This window comes from Notechis scutatus, chromosome 5 (genome assembly GCF_049901735.1).
Source record: "Notechis scutatus isolate UNSWTSFEM ecotype Mainland chromosome 5, rNotScu1.2, whole genome shotgun sequence".
NCBI lineage: Eukaryota > Metazoa > Chordata > Lepidosauria > Squamata > Elapidae > Notechis > Notechis scutatus.
In genome coordinates this window covers 12,426,280-12,443,985 of record NC_142013.1, presented here as the reverse complement: position 1 = coordinate 12,443,985, position 17,706 = coordinate 12,426,280, and the positions used below count along the sequence as shown (strand labels likewise).

Here is a 17,706-nt window from a genome sequence, read left to right as displayed (position 1 = left end):
AAGGATGATATTATGAATGCATGCATTTAAGCCACTGAATGCAAATGAAACAGCTTGCATTTATTTAGACGTATGGGCTGCCAAATGAAAATACTGTAGGTGGCTTGCAGAGTCTAAATAGTATAGTAAATATAACATAATCCTTTTTTTTAAGTATTAGTTATTTTCTTTCTCTGTTCACCAAAGCGGGAAGTGTTTATTCTCAAAACCACTCCTGGGAGAACTTTATTTGGAGGGAGAGGGAGAGACAGAGAATGTCTCTGTGTTAAGCTTCTCTCTTTGATTGGCTTAGATTAATTAACCCAACTTAATCAGTTTGGCCTCATTATTTGCAAGCAAGTCTCCCTGTTTATAATGGGACTTTTGCCTTAATAAACCAGTTTAAGAGTGCAAGGTTTGGCTACCGTCCTCTGCTCTAGAGATTTATCTATTTACTTAATTCCAACAAATCCTAGCAGAGTTTCAACAACTTAATATGTTAGCATAATTTCACATTATATAGTATTGTATAAATTTTTATACTCATCCTTTTATACTCATCTATCTTAAGTTTTATAGCATTTAGTTTAGTTTACTTTATTGTCATTGCACTTCGTATAACGAAATCAAACACCATCTTCAGTGCACATCATGACCATGAAAATAAACACACACATCCTTCACACTCCACACATTAAACCGAAAACCCCCAACACCACACGAACACTGCACTATATAGTAGAATTCAAAAGAGCTACTGCCCTGGGATAGAAGCTGTTTTTCAGCCTATTTGTCCTTGTTTTTATTATTCTGTACCCTCTGCCAGATGGTAATAGTTCAAAAAAAGGGCACCCAGAATGAGATGGATCTTTGAGAATGTTTTGAACTTTCTTAAGGCAGCAGGAGCTATAAAGGTCTTCCAAAGAGGGGAGAGGGAAATCAATAATTTAGATTATATGCTAATTGTAATTTTATAGGGTACTCCCACATCTTAATTCCTGAATGTTGTAATTTTATGTTTATAATTTTCTTTTATTCTATCAATGTGATTTTATATAAAACCCCTATAGAGGACATATGTTGGGTTCCCCTAATCAACTTGCACAGATTGAAAAGGCTACTCGGATAATAAGCAGTGAAACTTTTCAAACCAGCAAGAAAATAAGTCCAGTTGCCGTGATTCAACTTCCAGACAATTCTATCCAGATGACTTAGAATCTTCATCAGCATGGTTGTTATATATTTTTATATTTCTACTTCCTAAAGAAATAATTGTGTTATTAATTCTATGCTTGTCTATGACCAAAATGCAATTAAGTGATTGATGTTTACTTAATTTATATAGCTGCCCATCTCACACCTGTGACATCCAGGCAGCTTACCATAAAAAAAGGAATAAAATACATGCAATAGAATAGGGTAGAGGTAGTCCTCAACTTATGACCATAAGTGAGCCCAAATTGTATGTTGCTAAGTGAGTCGTTTGAGTTTTGCCCCATTTTACAACCTTTCTTGCCATAGTTGTTAAATGAATCATTGCAGTTAAGTTAATAACATGGTTGTTAAGTGAATCTGATTTACCCATTGACACTGCTTACCCATTTTGCGTCAGAAGGGTGCAAAAGCTGATCACATGACCCCAGGACATTACAACCATCATAAGAGTCAACTGTCTGAATTTTGATCATGTGACCATGGGGATGCTGCCATGGTTGCACATGTGAAAAGTGATCTTAAGTCACTTTTTCCAGATGTAACTATGGATGGTCACTAAATGAACTGTTGTACATCAAGGGCTACCTGCACTTCATTCAGCCAAGTGTGATTAGACACATTAGGAATTTGTCTCTGGTGCAGAAGCTCTCAGTGTACATGCAAAACAACAGAACAATAATAAAAAAATAAATTCTTATGTAATATTAATATATATTGCTATAATAATATCAATAAGAGGGGGGTATCAAAGAAGATAAGGATAATACAGGTAGCCCTCGACTTACAACCACAACTGAGTCCAAAATCTATGATGCAAAGTGAAACATTTGTTAAAAGAGTTTTTCCCCATTTTACGCCCTTTCCTGCCCCAGTTGTTAAGTGAATCATCACAGTCGTTAAGCTAGCAACCTGGTTGTTAAGTGAATCTGGCTTCCCCATTGACTTTCCTTGTCAGAAGATTACAAAAGCTTATAACGTGACCCCAGGACAAGGCAACCATCATAAATACGAGTCAGTTGCCAAGGGTCCGAATTTTAATCACGTTAAATCATGGGGATGTTGCTTACCTATGGAGATCTCCTGCGCGAAGGCGAGCGAGATGAGGAGCAGAGGCAGCCCGACGGCGATGCAGGTGACCAGCTTGTCGAGGGCCAGCTCCAGCCGCAGCCCCTTGTAGCGGATCTCCGACGGCTCCTTCAGCAAGAAGTCCGAGAAGACGTACTCGGTGGCGATGTGCGCGATGGCCATGGTCGCGGCAGGGACGGCGGCCACCAAACAGAGGCACCTCAAGCGCGCGCAGCCCGGCCCCGCTCGTCTGCGCCGCTCAGCCGGGTATCATCTCTAATTCCAGCCGCCGCCGCCGCCTTGTCCCCGGCACTTGGCCAGGGGTGTCTGCCTGCCTGCCTGCCCGCTGCAACAGGGTCCCCCGGCCGCCAGAGAAAGCCCGGCCTGGAGAGGCGAGGCGACCCAACCGGCCTTTGTTTGGCGCCCTCTCCGAAGGCAGCCGAGCATTGGCGGGGAAGGAAGAAACACCTCACACCGCCTCCTCCTCCTCCTTCTCCCCGCCGGCCTTTTGTCAAGGGGAGGCGGGGCCAGACGAGTTAGGGGGTAGGGCCGATGGGGGGGGGGGAACCGAGTGTGTGTGTGTGTGTGTGTGTGTGTGTGTGTGTGTGACTTTGGGGAGCAGGTGGCTAGTTGGACTTTTCCCAAGGGAGCTCTCTCGCCTCAGGACCTTTTGGCTGGATATCTGCAAGCAGCTGCGGATTGGCGTTTGCCAAGCAGGCTGCAATCCGGGTTTCCTGCACGTGAGGGAGGGAGCTCAGGGAGGGTGAGTGTGTGTGTGTGTGTGAGTGAGTGAGTGTGTGTGAAAGCGTGGGTGGACGCCACGGTCTGAGTGGGCTGTTCCGACGGTGTGTGTGTCTCGAGGAGAAGTAGTAAAAAAAAAAACAATTCCAAAGCTCCAGAACGGGCGGGACAAGATACAAACAACGGATGGGAAATAAATGAAGGGGAGAAGCAACCTGGAACTGAGGAGAAATTTCCTAACAGTGAGGACAATTCACCTGTGGAACAGCTGGCCTCCAGAAGTTGTGGGAGGTCCACCACTGGATGTTTTTTTTTTTTTTTAGAAAAAACCGGACAGACACCTGTCTGAGATGGTATAGGGTTGGACTAGAACAGGGATCCCCAACCTTTTCGACGCCGCGCCGGTTCCGACATCAGCTGGGCGCCGCGGCCCGGTACGGCGTCAACTGGGCGCCGCCATCTTTTTATGACGAAAAGGCGCTTCCGGTGACGTCACCGGGCGCTGTTTTTCATAAAAAGATGGCGGCGCTAGCGCTCTGGTGAGCTTTTCGGGTAGAAATGGCTTTCTACCGGAAAAGCTCACCGAGTGGCGCCGCCATCTTTTATGACGAAACAGCGCTTCGGTGAGCTTTCTACCCGGAAAAGCTCACCAGAAGCGCTTTTACCAAAAAGATGGCGGCGCCCAGCAACCAGCGCCCGGTAAGGCTTGTTCCGCGCCCGGTGCACCGGTCCGCGGACCGGCGGTTGGGGACCCCTGGACTAGAAGACCTCTGAGATCCCTTCCAACTTGATTCTGATTCTGATCAAAAACACGTGGGCGTGGGAATAAATTCCCTGAGAATCAAACTTCTTTGAAGGAGACCTTATTGTGGGTACTCCAGCAGTGAAGGCTTTTAAAAGAAGGGACTGTACAGCAGGGGTGTCCAACCTTGGCAACTTTAAGACTTGTGGACTTCAACTCCCAGGAATTCTGGGAGTTGAAGTCCACAAGTCTTAAAGTTGCCAAGGTTGGACACCCCTGCTGTACAGCCATCTGTTTCAAATGACATATAGGGTTACCTGCTTGAACGGGATTGGACGAGAACAGTGGTCTTCAACTGGTGGGCCGGGGACCATTGGTGGTCTGTGAGAGAATTTTGGTGGTCCGCAGAGAAATCTCTTTCCCCCCCAAAGCAATTAATCCAGTCTGCACAGGAACACAAGGCTGCGCCGCCCACATGGCCCACCTACCTGCTGGCCCCCACCCTTCGGTCAAGCACAAACCTTATCTTGAGTAGAGCCCCGTGAGCTGGAAGGAACTGGAACTGGAAGGTAAGACCAACAGCCCCAGGTGGTTTGCTGAGGTTGGTGGGAAAGTTCCATATTCCAGAGCTGCCGTAGTCACAGGACTGGCCCTTTGGTCATCCTGGAGCAGCTCCTCCAGTCCATGGCAGGCTGGTGCACTCGGGTGGAGGAGCAGCTGCTCCGGAATGACCAAAGGGGCCAGTCCTGTGACTATTGCAGCTCTGGAATATGGGACCGACTTTCCCACCAACATCAGCAAGCCACCATCAGTCAAAATTCATATTAGTGGTCCACGGGATTTAAAATGATGAGTTTGGTGTTCCCTGAGGTCCAAATGGTTGGTGACTCCTGGAGCCTCCAAAGTCCCTTCCAGCTCTATTATTGAATTGATTAAAGCAAGTTGTGACCTATTTTATGACATTTTATGCCACAGCTGTTAACCGAATCACTGCAGTTGTTAAAGTGACTTATGTAGTTGTTAAAGGAATCTGGCTTCCCTTCCATTGATTTTGCTTGTTGGGGAAGTTGCAGAAGATGCTCATATCACCCCAGGGCACTGAAAATGTCATACATACACGCCAGTTGTCAAGTGCCTAAATTTTGATCACACAACCGTGAGGATACCGCAACAGTTGTAACTGTGAAAAACTATCACAAGTCACTTTTTCAGTTGCTATTGTAACTTCAAACCACCACTAAACAAATGCTTGTAAGTCAAGAACTACTTGTAAGTAAGAGAGAGTGGGAAGGCGTTTGCCTGACATGCTCTGTTGGGTTAGTGCAACATCTGGTTGATCAAGGCAGAGTAGAGGTTGGATGGGAGACCACCAGGAAATCTCAGGGCAGTGAGATAGATGGGGAAAATTAAAAACAAAATCTTAGAGGAAAAAGCAAGCTAATTATACACTATTGTTCTGGCTGAGAAAATTGCCAAAACCTGTCTACATGGTCATGAGATGCTTAGTTTAGGAGCCATTACCATTTTTGTATGGTTCAGTGCACACCCCATTGATTGGCTTCGTTTGTGGTTCAGCTTAGCTTGGTCAAACCAGGAAATGGGTTAATTCAATATCCCAATGTCAGAAGACATTTGAGTTTCTAAAGCATGGCTACAAAACACATTTGTCCTAAGACTATTAAATCCATAGTGTACTGGTGATGCTATATTAGTAAATATGGTATGTTTATTAATGCTAATATGTCCAATTGTTTTGCCTTAATTTCATTTTTAAAAAGACTTCCTAGTCACCTTTTCCTAGATCTTCAAATTAATAGCAAAAGCACTTCACAATAGCATTTCAACTTATATACCACTTTATGGTGCTTTACAGCCATCTCTAAGCAGTTTACAGAGTCAGCATCAGTGTATGACAATTCATAGTAAATATATATATTTTTTAATTGTTTTGAATTTGGATTCTTCACTGACTTTGCTCCCAGTCTATCTTCTTCTCTCCCTATGGAACACAGCAATAGACTTAGACTTATATACCACTTCATAGTGCTTTTACAGCCCTCTCTAAGCAATTTGCAGAGTCAGCATCTTGTCCCCAACAACCCGGGTCCTCATTTTACCAGCCTCAGAAGGATGGAACGCTGAGTCAACCTTGAGTTTGTCGGAATCGAACTCCAGGCTGTGGGCAGAGTTTGCCTGCAATACTGCATTCTAACCACTGCGCCATTATGGCGCAGGAAGCAAGACATTCATTTTCCAGGAAATGTAAAATTTACTTAAAATATTTTTTCCCCTTTGGTCACTTTGTTATCCCATTTTTACTTCTCTTTTAGATGGTTTACATTTTGTACACTGATCTGGAGTGCCATCTGTAATGCAAATACACTCCAAGGGTGAAGCATAAATGTTTATATTAACTAAGCAATAATGCTATATTATGCAGCCAGGTAACACAGCAAAAAGTATTAAGCAATATGTAGTAGGTTAATAACTGCAGTAATTACAGGAAATGCAGTCTGGAACATAATTCAAAGTATAATGCTTATAGTTTAAAATAATGTTTATAGTTTAAAATACATTAAATTGCTTGAAGAGACTACTTGAAGTCTTTCAAGAAGAGATTGGACTGCCATTTGTCAGAAATGGTGTAGGGCAGGGGTCCCCAACCACCGGGCCGTGTAACATTTCCTACCGGGCCGCCGGTTTGCTGGGCGCCGCCATCTTGTTTGACGAGAAAGTGCTTCCAGGTGAGCTTTTCCAGTTGGAAAGCGGCGTTTGGGTCCTAAAGGAATCCTCGCGCCTTAGTTTCATCGAAGGGGGGGGGTGCTTCGAACAAAACTAAGGTGCGAGGATTCTTTCAGAACCCAAGGCAAGGTGAGCCGAGCGACCGCCCCGAAGCCGTCCCGAAGCGAAGCCCATCGACAAAGGTACAAAGGAGGAGTTGAAGGTGGCAGGGAGAAGCAGGGGACGGCTGGCTGACCGGTCGCTCGGCTCGCCTTGCCTTGTCATGCATGCTGATGCCGGTACTGGGCCATGGATCATTTTGTGATGCCGGTACCGGGCCGTGGCACAAAAAAGGTTGGGGGCCACTGGTGTAGGGTCTCCTGCTTGGGCAGGGGGTTGGACTAGATGACCTACAAGGTCCCTTCCAACTCTGATTATCTGTTATCTGTAAGATGCAGTGTAAAGAATTATCTGATGTCTTATGAATGTTAGTCTCTTTTCTCTCTTCCTGAAGGTAAAATGAAGGCCATGGGCCTGAGTTCAACTTTTCAAATTCTGGCTATAATGGTTTGATTTTAGTATAAACCCCTTATTTCAACTTTAGATGAAATTAGTTTATCTAGCCCTGTTTGCACCTATTTGCTCTTATCCATAATCTCAAGGCTTAAGTGTTGCCATACTAAGCCATAATTTGTTTTTAACCATTTGTTTTTAACAATTGGTTCACATATAAAGCCTATTGCTGAATCATATAAACCATGAATTACAGTACCAACTAACTACCATGTGATGCGTAAATTTATCCAAAATCTGAACTGGAACAACTGGATTTAATTAAGAGATCACAACAACCTCAGCAGTTTGAAAACCTTATTCATATTTCTAATCACAGCAGCTAAAACTGCATAGAGAATTACTTTTGTGTTTGCACAACATATAAAGGCAACATCAGACAAAGTAAATTATGGCTTAAGGTGTGGCATGAGCCAAAATTTATATTGCCAAAAGCTTTTAGTGGATGCAAATATTGGATTAAATCCAACGTTGGCTGGAATAGACCTTTGGATTTGGACTACAACCCATCCATATTTCCTAATAAATGCAAGGGAAATAATTAGGATTCTGCGAAGTTTCAGTTTGGAGATTAAATTTGAAGTTGGTCCAGTCAAATTGTTGAATCTATATCTACTTCTGAAATGGACCAGTAGATCACATTAAATGAAAGCAAATATATTGTTTCTGAAATACTAGAAAAATCAAGTTGGCCAGTTTTTGAAATTATTGAGTTAACAGTCAGTTCAGATCAGTTTCTTAGTCTGTAGCTGATTCAAGCACTTTTTAATTATTTTTTAAATTTTAACATTAAAATTCTATAGACAGCAGCTTTTATCACATTTGGTAACTTTTAGTACTATATTTGATTATAACATTTTAGGACCATGGGATGCTTTTAAGATTTAGAAACAATATACGTTGTAATGATCATAGTTTTCAATGCTACATATGTTGCACTTTCTAATAGTTATAAATTGATCCAAAATCTTGTAACAATGAACATATTTCTTTGTCTTGTTATATTTTAACAGCTCTTATGATGAGGGGCAGGGTAATCTATAGTATTTAATTCCATTTTTATAGCTGCCCATCTCAACCCAATTTACTGGTTACTAAACTTGAGCAGAGGTTGGACTAAGGGGACTTAGTCGATATGGAAGAAAATCAACGACCATTATGTAAACATCAGCCTTGAAAGACAGGAAAAGGTTAGGAGAAAAAACTAAGAATGCCCTACGTTTATCTTCTTTAATATAAAAAGGAATGGAAAGAATTTCAGTCAGGCATTCAAGGTTCTGCTGTTAAACCCCATAACAATAGTATTAGACTTCCAGTATTTCAGACAGTTTCTTGACATGGTTTGGCCTTGAAAGGTTGACAGCTACCTTATAACTTGGCATGATCTATGAACTGATTTTCTTTTTCTTGGGATTATCCTTAGGCGAATAAGATTTTGGAACGTTGTCAAAATGTTCAAAAGTTACTTGCTACTGGAAAAGTATATACATCCAAGATACGTTGTCCTGATGTTGGTTCCTGGATCTCTTCCAGCCATAACCCAATGTTCATAATCATTGTTGCCTTCTTTTAAAGAAATCAAGATGACAGTGGCTCACATGAAACCGCAGGTGTTGGTTTATGAAAAGGCAGCCTGTATAAATCTCAGGTTCATACCACACCCTACATTCCTGTGTGTAATAAAATGAAGACCCAGTTGTCATTATTGAAGTAATCACGGGTTCCTTTTCCATCACTGTTCAGGAAATTGTTTTAGATGCTAATTAATTAATGAGCAAACCATGATTCATCTGTAATTTCTGATCCCGTTAACTAAAAGTAATATTTATTATGAATAATAAACCATAATTTTCTGAAATGAAATAGAGCAGAAACTGGTCAGTTGAAAAAATAGAAGTGGAAACTTTTAGTTCCTCTATTGAACACAGAAAGAAGATGTGAATCCAATTTTTTTTTGCAGATTCATTCCTATTCTGGCAAAATATAATTTATTATGACGTCTGAGTTGACTCTTGAATAAACTACAGATGTCCTTGACTTGCATCTGGTTGCTTAGCGACTGTTCCAAGTTATGACAAACCCCCCAAAGGTACTTAACACACAGTTATGAAGTTCCAATGATGAGGCACCTCCCCCCTGCAGTCACATGACTGCATTTCAGCCACTCGGCATCTGTGTCCTCTGGTCACATGACCGCAATTTATAATGTTTTTGCTGGAAGCCACTGTTTATTTCCATTTTTCAGCAAAGACACCCTATGGTGAAAAATGGGTCCGCTTAACAGTTCTGATATTTGCTTAATGATTGCAGTGATTCATTTATACTTTTTTTGAAGCAGGAGTATAATTGGATTAACCTGTTTTAGGACTGTGATGACTTACAACCAAAACGGGCAGGCTCCATTATGGTCATAATTCGAAGGCTACTTGTAACCAAGATTTGAAAACAAAACAAAAAAAAATCAAAATTGATTTACATTGAGAAAATTACTGCTTTTCTTTGGTAATCAATAAAATTCAATGGATATCCAGTTGTTGTTGTTTTTTAATTTGTCCCATGTATTTCTTTTATCTTCTTCCAAAGAAATCAGGAGGCACCACATCTTTGCAGAATCTCAAGAGGCAAAAGAAAAAGGTCTTCCTAGGATCACTTGGTGAGATTTATAACAAAACCGAAAACTTGAAACAGGCTCAAAATGTGACTTTCTTTATTCAATCATATGTAACCATCCCTTCATTTCAAAGAAGAAATAAAACAAGGAGAGATTGTATTACAGCACGGTTCCTTTAACCAGGGGTGGGCTTCAGAAATTTTAGCAAAGAGTTCTCTGCCCGGTTGCTGGGTAGGCATGGCCATGGTGGGTGTGGCCTAGTGGCCTCCTGCACTATGGTGTGTGTGTGTGTGTGTGTGTGTGTGTTTGCCTTCTCTGGGTTCTGGAGGCTTTTCTCGAGCTTCTGGGAGGGCAAAAACAGCCTCCCTGGGCTCCAGAAGTTCTCTGGGAGCTGGAAACGGGCCCATTTCCAGCATTTCTGAACTTCTGGAAGGGCCATTTTTTGCTCTCCCCAAGCCTCCGTGCGCACCCTGCACTTACCTGCATTCAAAACGGGCTGTATGGGGACTCCTTGGAGGGGAGGGCGTGGTGGGCGTGGCCAGCCAGGAGTGGGATTTGGGGATTCTCCGAAATGCACAGAATCTTAGCTAGGGGCTCTCCCGCACCCCTGCGAACCCCCAGCAGCCCATCCTGCCTTTAACCATCTTTTATTATGAAATGATACATGCAAGTAGTCCTCGACTTACAACAGTTCATTTAGTGACCGTTCAAAGTGACGATGGCACTGAAAAAAGTGACTTATGAGGAGGGAAAGCTACTGGACTCTGTATAGAGTCACTAGATGGAAGTTTCCAGTTCCTACTGCCACCCGTGTTGGAATGGGACGGGATACCGGATGAATGCAGCCACATTGCAACACCAGAGGTAGCTAGCAACGTACCTCACCTGAAGCCTATGGCTCATCACTTTCCCGCCCTAGATTCTGAAGCCAAGACTTTGCTCCTGCTGGAATTCGATGCCCCTGACGCCTTAGCACACACTGAAGTAGTCAGAGGCCCAAGATACTCACCCTTTGCCTTCAAGACAGACCTGGGTTGGGGAATCTCAGGAATTGTCAGTGTCGATCAGATGCAGGCCCCAACCCAGGCAGACACCTTCGCACCATCCATTCCAACAGCCTTCTGACGCCCTTTAGCACCATCGAAAAGAAGAATGCCAGTCCATCCTAAAAGGCCGTGGGTGACCAGTAGACTTTTACTAAGAAACCCTAAACGGCTGCCACCGTCCACCAGACTTTCACGAATACGCTCTACAAGGGCAGATGTCTTCGCAACATCCAGTTCAACCGCTTGTCAACACCCCTTTGAACCGTTGGAAGCAAGAGTACCTGTCCCCCCTAAACGGCCGCCAGAGGTGACCAGCAGACTTTCACCAAGAAGCTCTACACCAGACCGGTCACCGACCTAGTGCTGCTGCGGAGAAAGGCTGAACTTGACGATTGAACCTCAAGCTTTGCATGCTTTGCTTTGTTTGATGCTTTATTACTGTTTACTGTTTCTCTTAGTTATATAACTAACTGTTTATTTTAGTTATATAGTTATCTGCTATTCAGTTAGTATTACTCTTTACTGTTTATCTTAGTTATACAGTTACTTTAGTTAGTGGAATTTACAATTCCAGGTGGGGAGTGTGCTGTCCAGACAGTTTAGAGTTAATAGAATTTGGGATAGTTAATTAGGAATTGAGGACTGTCCCCTTAAGGGAATGCATCATGGTAAATGTAGTTAAGGTATCTTGGGAGATGTAGTCCATGTCATGTGGTCACATTTGTAATCTGGATTGGTCACTATATTGATCCTTGTTGGGTTGGGGGTAGCTCCCGCACTCTTGCCTGAATCCACCATACCATGCAGCTACTTCAATCATCATGGGGACGAGACTTTATTATCTTTCTACACCATAATGCAGATATGCAAAGGATGGGACATTAAGAAGAACCCCATCATAAATGTGAGTTGATAAGGATGCCTGATGAACCAATAAAAAAGACTTTGTATGGATGCTTTGTGGAGTTGCTCTGTCTGCTTTATACCCATCCAGAGTGAAATAAGCAGAACAGGCTACCTGTATTGTTAAATGTTACTGGATTCATACAGCATAATATATAAACAAATCACAGTGTTTGGGTTTGTAACAATGCATATATCAAAAACCAAACAAGACAGAAGTCAGTAGTGAAAGAAGTTAAAATTTAATTCTTGATATTATTTCTACTTTTCTTCCAACCTTCTTTCAGTTGGTTTGGAGTTCTAGTTGTAACTTCACCCTGCCTTCTTTCCTTAATTTATCATCATAAAAGCCCCTGAGAAAGCAAAATTAAGGCCAAAACAAACAAACCACCTTATGGCAAAGCATGTTAGGCTATTGGTTTATATTTGGCTTGTTTAGATTCAGTAGACGTTGAGGTCAAGGATCATAAAGGATCATATTTTGGAGCAGAAACTTTTTGCAGAAAATGTTGGAAAATTGTAAATATATGTATGCATCTAGGATGACTAATTCAAGACCATCAGGCTTCGATATGTACTTTTTAAATTACATAAAGAAGCCCTTGAGGACATGTTCAATTAATATTCTCCAGATATTTTCTACCTGTTCGAGCAAGTATTTTGGATTCTGAATTGAGCCTGAATCTTCCCCGTCTGTTTACATCCACTTTGGATTAGAGGTATTCTCTAGTTGGGTTTGCAAAACCCCCTAAATTAGCAACTTAGTTCCATCCCAATAAAAATTCTGCTAAGAATTCTGTAGAAGCAGTTTTGAGCTCTGTTTCCCACTTGTCCCTAATCCCATCCTGACCATGCTCCAACTACTATTTTTCTCTCTCTACAATGTCATCATGAAGTTGCCTTCATATCATCCCCAGCCCACTCTTGAGACAGTCCCCTTTGGCAGTTCCATTTTCCTTTGCGCTTTTCCACTTATTTCCATGTAGTTTGGCCATACAAACAAACCTAGCCTGCTTTGTGAATGCCCTGTTTCCCTAAAAATAAGACCTATCCTGAAAATAAGACCTAGCATGTTTTATGTGTGTGCCCAATATAAACCCTACCCCCAAAACAAGCCCTACTTAAGAGCCTGTGCAGCTGCCTGCCCACCCATTCCATCTGGTTGATTGCAGCCATAAGGCAAGGTGGGATGGTGGTGGAGCTGCTCCATGTACCATGGACCGGCTTACCTCAGGACCCCTGCAGCCAGACCATCCATGTCTTGACACCTGCCTCACAGTGGCAGCACCAGCACCCATGTGCAACAAGAGCCCACATGACAGCCAGCCCACTTCTGTCACAATAGAGCAGGTGGCCGACCAGCGTGTTGATGCCATGACTGTAAGGTGAGGCAGGGTGTCGGGGAGTGGATGGCCTGGCTGTGGGCCCTGAGGTAAGCCAGAGCCAGGCACATAGGGCAGCTTTACATATCCCTACCTCGCCTCATGGCCGCAGCACTGGCATGTGGCTTAGCTTTCTGCTCTATTGAGGCTGCAAGCAAGCAGAAGTGGGCTGGTGGCCTGCTGGGTCCTGCTGGATGGGATTACTGGAGCCGCCATCGCAAGGTGAGGCAGGTGTCAGGGCATGGGTGGCCTGACTGCAGGGCCCTGAGGTAAGGCGGTACAGGGCATGTGAGGCAGCTGCAGCCCCCACCTTGTGGTGGCAGCACTGGTGCTCTGTGAGGCCTCCTGCCCTGTTGCGAGCAAGCAGAAGTGGCCCTCTTATAAACGGGGGGGAGAAAAAGACACTCTCCAAAAATAAGCCCTAGTTCTAATTTTGGGACCCAAAAGAAAATAAGACCAGGTCTTATTTTCAGGGAAACACGGTTAATATGCTTAAGGATGCGATCAGAGGTTGGGATCTGCCCAGCTCCTGATAGACTATTGTGGACTTTGCACTGATCACCAACACTGTTCTGCAGATGTTTTGACTGCTTAAGGCTAAATTCCTGGCTTCTACACAGGCATTTCCCATGTGAAAGCAGGTTGGGGTGTTTTTTTTTTTTTTTGAAAAACAATACCCAATTACGTTTATCCAGGGAGACATGATGGCTAGCAATTAAAGATGGTGAGCTCGTTAGCTGGAAAGCTGACAGCTCGGTTTTGAGACACACAATGAGGTGAGCTCCAGCTCCCGCCCACCCAGCAGTTCGAAAGCATTCAAATGCAAGTAGATTAATAGGTACCACTTTGGAAGGAAGGTAACAGTGTTCTGTATGCTTTTGGCATAGTCATGCTGGCCATATGACCACAGAAAATAGTTTCAGACAACACTTGGCTCCCTCAGCCTAAAAATGGAGAGGAGCAACATGCCCTACAGTCAGACATGACTGTATAGGGAAACTTTTATCTTAGATTGATCCAATTCAAAAGAGCCAGAAAAGCACAGGTAGTTTTCTGTCTCTCCCTGTAATTGTTGAGTTGTAACCAAGCTATAAAAAAGAAATGTGAAGCACACACATTTCTAAATGTACTTTCTATACTCTCTATCCTATGTGCTATTCTATTGTTATTATTTCCATGCTAATTGTTATTATTACAGCAATTTACTCTATTATACTACTAGCTTGATACCTGTGCTTCACTACGAAACTATATGGTCAGGCTTAGTTTGGGGAGAGGAAAATAAGTGTGTGTGTGTGTGGAAATCTGGGGGAAATCTGCCTCTGCCTACCAGCATCCATCAGTATTCATCTGGCTAGCATCCTGTCAGTGTATAAGAGAGTTGAGGGCTGTTTGGAAACTGAAACAGTATTTGCTGTATGAGCAAGGAGACAGCAAGGAGCCTGGGTGTGGCTTAGCTCAGCTGCTCTGTACTAAAGCTGCTTGGTGTTCTGAAACTGAAACTGAAACTAAAACTCATCTGCTTGTGTTTTGCATTTGGAACAGATTTCTTTTCAGATGGGGAGGAGCAGTAGAACTCCTTAGCATCAGAGCATGTTAATAGTAATATATAAAATACTAATGCTCTGATAGTCATTTCGAAAAATCCTTTCTTAGTGAGCACCTAGAAGCCAAGAGGAACATATATGCCAAATTTCAAGTTTGTAGGCTTTACGGTTCTGGAGATTTTGTGATGATGCGTGAGTTGTATTTCGCTTTTATATATAAATTATTATGGCAACATGTCCTCTTTATTACTATATTATCTTCTATCATAGTATTCGAATATTTTCTTCTTACAAATCCTGATATTGCCTTCTGCCTTGCAGGTAGTCCTTAACTTACAGGTGCAGTTAGAATCATAAATCGTTATAGTTATAAGTCAAGGTACCCATTTGTCAGGAAGTGAGTTTATCATCATTTTTGAGGTAATTAGGTAAACATGGGTACACACAATCCTTGACTTACGACCATTCGTGTAATGATTGTTTGAAGTTACAACCACACTGAAAAAAGTGACTTTATTTTATTTTTTTTAATTTTATTTGGTTTGTCAATTGCTTACAAGATAATAGCTATAAGTAAAAACATAGTTATGAATACATGGATACATATAAGAAAAATAAAAGAAACAATAGGACAGGGACAGTAGGCACATTGGTGCACTTATGCTTGTTATGACCATTTTTCAACTTACGACTGTGGCAGCATCTCCATGCTCACACAATCAAAAGTCAGATGCTTGGCAAGTGGCATGTATTAATCACAATTGCAGTATCTTGGGGTCAAGTCAAGCAAAGTCAATGGGGAAGTGTGATGCCCCTGTTAGAGTCTAAATCCGAGGAGGAAGACGAACAGCTGACAGGGAGTGGGAGTGTGGCTCCATTGGCTGTGGTGGAAACTGGGGGAGGGCAAAGTTCGGCTGGACAGATCAGGGAAGAGGTAGAACAAGGGAGAGGGAGTTCAGAGGAACACTCAGGCCCACCCCATCTTCATCCAAGGGCACACAGGGAGGAATGGAGGAGAGAGCAATGTGGCTTATGGAGGAGGAAAGGGTCCTGATTCCCTTCATTAGCCACATCTGGGAAGAGTTTAAAAGAGATGCATGCTGAGTGTGGTGTCTGCTGGGAACAAATGTGAGTTTATCTTTTGTGTACTTTGGTTTTCTGTGTTCCTGGCGTCTTCCCAACCATGTTGAGTTATTGCTGTGCCTTTATGTCTGGAATTCTTGCTTCTGCCCTGCCAGACTAATTACCTCATTTTGCCTTGATTGGACTTACAGTTACAGTTTTTGTTGACAATGTTTTAGACTTGATTCTCTGCAGCCAGAAGGTAACCAGAACATTGGGGGCAAAGTTGGAACTAATAAAGGGACTCCTACTGATTAACTGACTGTGTTGCCTTTGTGCCACACCCCAGGTCATCACAGGAAGCCATATTCATTTAACAACTGTGTTGCTAACTTACCAACTGAAGTGATTTACTTAACAAGTGTGGCAAGAAAGAAATAGGGCAAAGCTCACTTAATAACTGTCTTGCTTAGCGACAGAAATGTTGGGCTCAATTGTGGTCATAAATTGAGGACTACCTGTATAACTGCAAATCTGTTCATTCAGATGGGTGGGTTGTTGATTTTTGCCAGAAACCAGCATTAAACATCACGAACTGTGCCGTGTGACTGCAGTCATAAAGCTAATTGGTTGTCAAGCACCTGATATGCAGTCATGTGACCATGGGGGAAAGAGTCAAGTGACCATTTACAATGGCTGGGTGTATATATGCTCCATGATGGTCATAAATGCAATTAGTCATTAAGTGACAGTCGTAAGTTATCTGTAATTCCTCTCTCTGGAATTCCTTTTTCTTCTCTGTTAATGACCAACATATAAAGTACTTGAGGGATCCTTGGTGCTCTCTGAGCTCTGGTTGTTTTCTTGCAGATGTTTCATTATCCAAATTGATGCACTGGTGATGTTACCTAGTTGGGTAATGCAATGTCTGCAAGACAACAACCATACTCAGAGAGCATCAAGGACCTCTCATTTCAACCCTGAGCTACAAATATTCTGTTTTATTGACATATAGAGTACTTATGCCTTTTCACACTGTGTTTTGCTTTGCTCTAGACTTTCCCCCCACTCCAGACTGTCCACTCAATTACTTTTGAAAGAAAAATGCCTTACTTTATTCTGGCAACTTTGTCAGTGTAGCTTAAATAAATCTCGGCGGTGGGAGACAGTCCGATTTATGCAGTAATATTTTTATACCAGCACAAGATTTGTTAGGTAGATTGGTTATGAGAAACAGCCTGTAGTTTTCTTGTAAATATAATCATGTTTTTTTTTTTTCTTCTCTTCTCTTTTCTTGTCTTGATCTCATTTCAAAGTACTGATTGATAAAGAGGAATATTTGAGGCTCAGGGTTGAAATTAAGGGGTCCTTGGTGATCTCTAAGCTTGCTTGTTTTCTTGCAAATGTTTTGTTACCCAAACTTGGAAACATCTTATAACTTGTTGCTTGTATGTACACTAAGAGCTTCTGCACTGGAGACAAATTCCCTGAGTGTGTCCAATCACACTTGGCCAATAAAGAATTCCTATTCTATTCTATTCTATTCTATTCTATTCTATTCTATTCTATTCTATTCTATTCTATTCTATTCTATTCTATTCTATTCTATTCCCTATTCTATTCCCTATTCTATTCTATTCTATTCTATTCCCTATTCTATTCTATTCTATTCTATTCTATTCTATTCTATTCCCTATTCTAGTCTATTCTATTCCCTATTCTAGTCTATTCTATTCTATTCTATTCTATTCTATTCTATTCCCTATTCTAGTCTATTCTATTTTATTCCCTATTCTAGTCTAGTCTAGTCTATTCCCTATTCTATTCTATTCTATTCTAGTCTAGTCAGTCTAGTCTAGTCATAGTCTTCGAATTATAACAGTTCATTTAGTGACCATTCAAAGTTACAACAACACTGAAAAAAATGACTTATGACCTTTTTTCACAGTTACAACCTCTCTAGCTTCCCCATGATCATGTGATTTACATTCGGGTGCTTGGCAAATGGCTCATATTTATGACGGTTGCAGTGTTCCGGGGTCTTGTGACCCTCTGACAAGCAAAGTCAATGGGGAAGCCAAGTTCACTTAACAACCAGGTTACTAACTTATCAACTGCA

General features: G+C 42.3%; 1 protein-coding gene across 1 annotated transcript in view; it reads right to left on the bottom strand.

Moving 5' to 3' along the window:
- PANX1 (pannexin 1) overlaps positions 1–2,772 on the bottom strand; it is a 36,161-nt gene extending 33,389 nt beyond the window's left edge. The window contains exon 1 of the mRNA XM_087966165.1: positions 2,262–2,772. Within this exon, the coding sequence (XP_087822291.1) occupies positions 2,262–2,442 (181 nt within the window). The 5' untranslated portion in view covers positions 2,443–2,772. The remainder of the gene's footprint in view (positions 1–2,261) is intronic.
- Positions 2,773–17,706: the final 14,934 nt, after the last annotated feature.